Genomic DNA, 7,496 nt, shown 5'->3' with positions numbered 1-7,496 from the left:
ACAACTCCACAATTTCTCACAGATTTATTTTGACTGCCTCCTATCATAATGTTTTGTTTCATTAGTTTAAAATCCAGAGGGACATTTCTGAAAAGTTACATAAAAAAAGGTAAAGTGAGGATCAGAAATAAGGCTTGTGGGCTGGACATATAAAACACACAGAGGAAAGTATTCATGAAATCAAATTTAACCAGTGGAAAACAAAAACTGACAATGTGGTAATTTCCAGAAAGTCCTTTATTAAGAGATAAAGGCTAGCATTACAATTGGACTATCCATTTTCAAAGATTAACAAAACAGAACAAAACCCAGGATAAAACAAGAAAATGTTTCTTTGTTAAAATAAAATTAGAACGTTTATTTCTATTGGCTTGTTATGATTACAAAGCTTGATTGGAAATCGCGTCCTGATTTGCACACCAAACAGTAGTGAGATACCAGTTGTGTAACTAAGCAGTTAGAAAGATTAGCGAGATTTCCTCTCCCAAAACTCCACTGCGGGTGTGGGATGGGGGAGGACAGCAGCAGCATCTTAAAACACAAATGGTCACACCTTCTTTTCAGACAGTTACTGTACAAAACAAAAATTCATAATAAATATCTTACAGAAGAGGATCAGTACACTGCTACAATCCTTCACTGAAGGGAAACATATATACATCTCTCTCTCTATATGTATATCTCCTATATATAACTTATTTGACTTACATCACCATAAATGCTACATGTTTCTAAGAGAAGGATAGGTCAGGAATTCCAAAACAATCATCACCCAGTGAAATGTATGCATCAGACCTGGGGCCCAATGCCCAGGATCAAAACACCCCATGAAGAAGTTCTGATCTTGATCCAAATTTTGTGCTGAGAGTGAATCTCAATCTATGGTAACTAGAAGAGTGAGAACAAGAGACCAAAAAGGTCTGCTTAAAATAGACGGGATTGACATGGGCGTGAATGAGGAACTGGCAGGTTTCCTGCCCTTGTCACCTCGAGGTTAGCTTTACTTTTCAGTGGTCAGGGCTGGACCTCACATGCTGGCGTTAAACTATTAACCCTCAGTTAATGCAGGAATGCAGCTGCTGTAAAGAATTCCCACTTCAAGCTTAGAGACACAGGCCTGTGCTGAATATAAAACAGTACCAGTGCAAATGCTTGCTATAATGTTACTTCCATATCAGGGACCAATACAGCAAAACACCACGGTATTTTTTCAAACAGAGCTTTATATACCACAGATGCATTCTCTCCCTCGTGATCCAGCGAATCGCTGAAACCCATGCTTAACTTTAAACTCATTTGAAGTCCCTGGGACTACTCACAGGCTTAATGCCAGATGTGCTCTTCAGTACCTTACTGAACTGAGGATGAAGAATCCTCTTACACACTACTAGGACTAAGGGGAACACAAGCAGAGCTAGAAAGCAATTGGTAAATGATCATGCTGATTGGGATTTGTCTGTAACCGGGAACTTGCACATGCAAGAAGTTCTAGCTAATGAACTGCGCCATGGGCATAAACAGAGGAGGTCTCTCTGCTTGTTTGACACCAGTGTGAGCTTCATTATTAGTGCATCTGTTTTCCTTGGCACACTCTCAGGGAAATCTCAGACTGCAATTTCTGACCTCTCTCAAATGGGCACTACAACCTTGGAGAAAAGACACGTAGTTGCTTTTGAGTTAAACACTTACACACGTGAAGGAAAAAAAAAATACCAAAGCAAGAAAGCATGACTTCAGCATCCAACTATTTGTTGGAGCATGTGAGATGGTTTAAATTCCTGGAGATAGAGCAGCGTTCTGTGTATATTTCATTAGAGAGGCCTGAATTGAACCTCAAACTCTGGGGAAATTCAGCGCTGGATCCAAACTTTGCAGCTGTCTATTACCTCCATAAAGGGGCCTAATAGAAATTCTGGATCCCTCACACTGTGAACTTTTTCAAAGTCTGAATCCTGACGTGCACCCTCTGGCTCGGGTCTGACCATTTTATATATTGTGTAACATGCTGGTAAAATGATATTGGAGGAAGGCGCTATTGAGTTCATGACCTGCTCTGCAGACACACACTCAGATCAGCGAAGGGAAGCCAATGAGGATTTGTAAAGATTTCCCAACATATCTGGAGGAGAGCAAACTTGAGATTTAGTGGTTTGATTAAAGGAAACAACCAGATCAGCAGGGGTCTACTCTTCTCTCCAGCTACACCCCCAGGATAAGAATAACTTCACTGGGCTTCAGTGGGAGTTATCCATATCCTGCTGGAGGAAGATCAGGGCCTGAATGTTCTAGGTCTTCAAAATTAAGCTAGATGTCTGGTGAGGACAGGCTTTCTGGAAAGATTCCTGGTACAAACAGCCTTTCTCATGGTATTTTGGCGCATCTGCACCCAGAATCTAGAAACGAAGAGGCAGCAACGCTAAGGTTCTATCTGGGTTCAGCTCAGGTTTGGGGCTCAGGTTTGGGTCAGTTCTTATTAAGAGATGGGTAGAAACCAACCCTCCTTACTCTAACTTCAGATAGAGGTTTGAGCTTTGAACTCTTTTCTTTAAGGGTCTAGATCCAAACCCCAACGGTGAATAGGCCATACTTTTGGATCTGGATTTTGAACCCTTAAATCAGGAGCTTTCGGATCTGGTATTTTGGTTCAGCCCAGTATTGAGATACTGGTTGAGATATTCAAATGCAACCCGGGGATTTAACCACACACCGTCGAGCGAGCTAGCTAGATTTCCTAAAAGAAAGTTCTAGAGTTTAACTGAAGAACCAAACTGGTGGTTTTAGCACTTCTCCTATTCCTGCTGTCCCTTACATTAAATACGGGGCAGCCAGACTTCTTTATTCAAGATGAACAAAACCATCTTCTCTTTCATTGTCCCAACTCCATGCCAAGGTGGAAGGGTCAATCTCCTTCCCCTTTTCCTTGGCATGGCTGTTTAACGGGGCCTCAGGCAAGGGTCTCCCTTTCATGTGGGCCAAACGAGCAGTAAGTTAGCTCTAGTCTATGCAGAGAGTGGGTAAAGGCCGGGGAGCCCCATAGCAGCAGCACGTGTAGCAGCTTTAGTTTGAAAGGTCACTGACTGCAGGAAAACACGGTGACCCCACTGTGGAGGTTGTCTTGGGGCACACCCCTAATGAGGTTGCCAGAGCACATTCTGCACGAGTCAATTTCTGGAAGATTAATAATAATAACAACAACAACGAAAAAATAAATAAAAGAATGGCTCTTACAAGGGCTCTGCAGCCGCCCACCCACTCAGTGCTGACATCTGTGGCTAAAATAGCTTCCTCCCGGCCTCATCAAGTACTCTCTTTCTGTAACAATATGTTGCTGACCTTTAAGGAGCTGACCTCGGCCAGGTCTCTCCTATACACAGGAAGACCTGCGGCATGCCTGCAGCTGGCCTGCGTCAGCTGATTTGGGCTTGCAGGGCTCCGTCTGCGGGGCTAAAAATTGCAGCGTAGACATTCAGGCTCAGGGACCCTAAAGGGGGGGTGGATCTTAGAGCTTGGGCTCCAGCCCAAGCCCAAACCTCTATGTTGCCATTTGCAGCCCCACAGCCAATCCCTGTGAGGCTGAGTCAATCAGTCTAGGCTCAGAGGTACAGAGAACAGAAGTGATTTCCCCAAGGTCAGAAAGCAGCTGCAAAGCCAGCAACAGAACCAAGGAATCCTGCCTCCTAGTCCTAGTAACCTGCTCTCACCACTGTTCTGATAGGGAAATGCTGGCATGCCCCTTCCTATAGTACGGGCTTTGCTTTAGCTAGAAAAACCTAGAATTAAAATACAGGGAAAATAGGGTCAATAGGTTTGAGAACCCCTCCCCTCCCCCAAATAGTTTTCAATGATCACAGAATCTTATCCTCCAGGAGGGTCACCCAGCCCTAATTAGAAAAGGACACACATGAGACAGGCAGAGAGAGACAGGCAGACAAATGGAGACTCTCTTAGTTCTCTGGGGTTTGTTTCCAACAATTAAATGGAAGCCGTACACACAAGAGAGACAGAGTGAGAGCATCAAAAGGGAGAAAGATGCTCAGGAGTCCCCAGGGTACTTCTGGGTAATATGAGGCTTCCCTATTGAGAAACTTTGACGAAAAGTAAATTTGCACATTTTCCCTAAAGACAGAGGCTGCTGCCAGGTCTGATCAGTCTCACCGGATGTGTAGCACAGGGAACTTGCTTCAAAAGGTGAAAGTTCAGAGACTGGCCAGATGTCTGCACTGGGGACAGACAACATCTGGGTCGGAGAGAGAAGAGCTGGCTGTGTTACTTAGCTCTGGCAGCAATTCCTGCTGAGGGGGGAAAAAAAAAGACTCCAGCCTTGGGAGAAGCCGTTTTAGATGTCCTAGTCAGGACTGGTCAGACGGAGGACAATACTAGGGCAAAGTGGTGGGAGAATTGACTGAAAACCAAGGAGGGTTTCTATGCACAAGGAAACACTAGCTCGCACCCTCCTGGTCAGGAGACAGGGCATAGTTTAGATGCAGCATCTAGCTATATATCATGCAATAAACATTTCACTCTTCACCTTCAAAGCACTGTACAAACGTCAGCTAACCCTCATGACGTCCTGTGAATCAGGGTAGTGCCAATAACCTCATTTTACAGTGACTCATCTAAGGCTGCATAAAGGAATTAGTGTCCTTTAGACTCAGGAGTAGCTGGAGCTCGGTCCCCTACTCACAACACTCTGCCTCCTGTGACAGTTCATTGGTTGTCTGTGCAGGCTAACTGAGAGACACAAGTCGGAAAGGTTCAGATGGGCACATGCAATGCTAGATTTGACTTTGCAGGCTGGCTTTTCATGGGGCTTCCACTGCATTTGTGCACCTCTGATGGACCGACTTTGTCCGCTCTCCTTTCATCTGTTCAGATGGTGGACGGCTGTATATAACCATCTAGGAATAGGGATGGCCCTGAACAAGCCCCCTGGATCCAAACACCCCCAAACTTTGGGATAAAGGGGACTGAAATTGGAACCATGATCCACAGAAGTTTTGCAAAGGGGCCCAGCTTCAAATGGGCTCAACCAAAGCCCCAGCTCCGAACACCACTCAAGGCAGAGGTGCCAAATTGTGCAGCTTAAGCCCCTCTGTAGTAACAAACCCTAATGGAATTTGCCAAATTAGTATAAGGTCACGTTTAAAGCTTCTGCTCCCACAGTCTTTACTGAAGAGCATGGGAATTCTACCTGAGTAATGGCGGCAGGATCAGGCCCTTCGTCCCATACCGGTTTAAAAAACAAACAAACCCGTGCTAAACTCCGGGGTGCTAGAACAATTTGTATAGTGGGGGTGCTGAGAGCCATTGAACCAAATTGTAAACCCTGAATGTAATGGAAACCCCTTCAAGCCAGGGGGTGCAGCTATCCTACCCCTCAGCCTCCCTGCAGATGAGTCTCTCAGGCCACATATGGTAAATAATGGAGAGTGGGTGGGCATGGCTGAAACTCAGGTCATCCTTTTGGGAAACAGCCTAGAATATGATTAATTGCTCCTTAAATTAAAATTCATTTGCTATTGATCAGTAAAAATAAATCACTGGACTCCTCCCTTTCCCCGGACTATTTCTGAGGTAGATGTCTATTGGCGGGGGATGGAACCAGAAAAGAGTCTTCCAAGCAGGTCTGCCCCCGGGGGCCTGCTCAGGTCAATTAGTGCACATTCACTTTTAAACCTACGTCCCTGCTTGACTTGCCAAGCCAGGTCTGGTCTGGTTAGTAGTTGGCTACGTTATGCATCTCCGATGCCCTAGGCCTGTCCTGGCTCAGCATTCTTGCAGTACACAGGTGGTGGTCGCTGCCTGGGGCAGGGGCAAGCTGCATTTCTCAGGGGCTATGATCTTTCCTGCATAGTCAATGCAGGCGGCGCTCTGCGTCCGCACTCCCTCGCCGCAAGTTCGGGAGCACGGCGACCAGGGGCCGAGGCGCCAAATGGGGCACGGGAGGTCGCTGCAAGGCTTGATGTCCTCAGGCTTCAGAGCCTTGTCACAGGTGGTGGAGGCCTGGTCCTCCACATCCCGGCATTCCACCGTTCGCCTCTGCCAGCCAGAGCCGCAGGTTTTGGAGCACTCGGACCAGTCTCCCATAACCCACTGCGAGGTCAGCATGGGCTGGATGATGTTGGCTGATTTCTTTTCCTTGACCTTCTGCTTGCTAAAGGGGATGTCCTTCGGGAGGAAGAACGTGTACTTCACCTTGGGCGGGAAGACCTCACTGGAGACGGTCAGCAGTTGGACGGTGAGAGATTCCGGAAGCTGCCGGAAGCTCTGGAGGCGCTCCAGGGTCGTCAGAGAGCCACTGTACTTCAGGATTGTCCCCTTCACCAGGAGGTCTTGTTCCATGGCTGAAATGGCAAAATCTCCATTCAGGAGGTACTTGCCATCCAGGGTTCTCAAAGCCAGGTAGTTTCCATCGTGCCGGACCCCTCGGTGGCTGCGTTGTTTGATGTCAATGTTGGTAGCTCCAGCTGGGATCGTGACGATGTCATTATATCCATACCTGTGTGGATCAAGAGGAGATGGTTGTCATCCTGAACTTACAAACAAATTAGTACGGGAACGGGATAGCATATTGCCTGGGACAAGCTTGACCTAATTAGCACTCCAGTGCCATGGACGGGGAAATTCTGCAACAGCCTCCGATAAATGTTAAACGGGAGGGTTTTTCTGAACAGAATGTGAAAATGAGCAGTGCAATCAGTTATTTATTTTACACTGCCCCTACATTTTTACATTGCAGTGGGCCTGCAGAGTTTTGTACTGGAAGCTCAGATCTGCATTGGGACCTGCCAGCCACAACACAAGTCCTTGAAATGCTGTGTGTAAATAGTCCTGTCAGTTACAGGTGCTGACTTGTGCCAGGTGCTGGATTCTAGTGAGTTGCCTCATACCTGTCACAAATGATCATTATTGTTTGCTCAGCACAGATAATGTACAAGGCACAAAGACAGACAGTCCCTGACTTAAAGGCCTTTTAGTCCATAGCCATGATTCAGTGCTCACACTGCAGTCCCTAGGCCCCTGTATACCCCTGGATTCTACAGCGACACAATTTGCCATAGAATCCAGCCCAGCAGCAAAACTGCACTCCAGAATCTGATTTCATTTTTTTTTAAAACTCAGGTGCTATCTCTGATGGTTGCAAAGAAAACCTTCCAAACGTAAACCAAGTGCAACCAATGTGGAGATATCTGCTTGAATCTGCAGACAGCCTGGAAAAAATAGCTCAAAGAGGTGTGAAATGCCCCACTCATCTCACAAGAGATGTTAACTCTGAAACCTAAAGAGGACAATATAAACATCAATATCAGTAACTGCTTAACTGCTGATTGTTTTAGCAGAAACATCCAGCCATTGTTCTTATCTTAAAGTTCCAAACTGTCACTGATCCCTCCCTAGGTACCAAAAGCCCCAGCTGCCTCATACCCAGCTGTTTACACACAGCGTTTCAAGGGCTTGTGTTGTGGCTGGCAGTTACGCGTAGACTATTTTGGAAC

At 46.2% G+C, this 7,496-nt stretch overlaps 1 protein-coding gene across 1 annotated transcript in view; it reads right to left on the bottom strand.

The window, feature by feature from the left end:
- Positions 1-262: 262 nt before the first annotated feature.
- Positions 263-7,496, bottom strand: part of ADAMTS8 (ADAM metallopeptidase with thrombospondin type 1 motif 8) — a 30,518-nt gene continuing 23,284 nt past the window's right edge. Inside the window, exon 9 of the mRNA XM_039496689.1 lies at positions 263-6,499. Coding sequence (XP_039352623.1) covers positions 5,767-6,499 — 733 coding nt within the window. The 3' untranslated portion in view covers positions 263-5,766. The remainder of the gene's footprint in view (positions 6,500-7,496) is intronic.

Source organism: Mauremys reevesii, linkage group 12 (assembly GCF_016161935.1).
Source record: "Mauremys reevesii isolate NIE-2019 linkage group 12, ASM1616193v1, whole genome shotgun sequence".
In the NCBI taxonomy this organism is placed as follows: Eukaryota; Metazoa; Chordata; order Testudines; family Geoemydidae; genus Mauremys; species Mauremys reevesii.
Note: the sequence above shows the minus strand (reverse complement) of the source record. Positions and strands in the feature narration are given on the sequence as shown.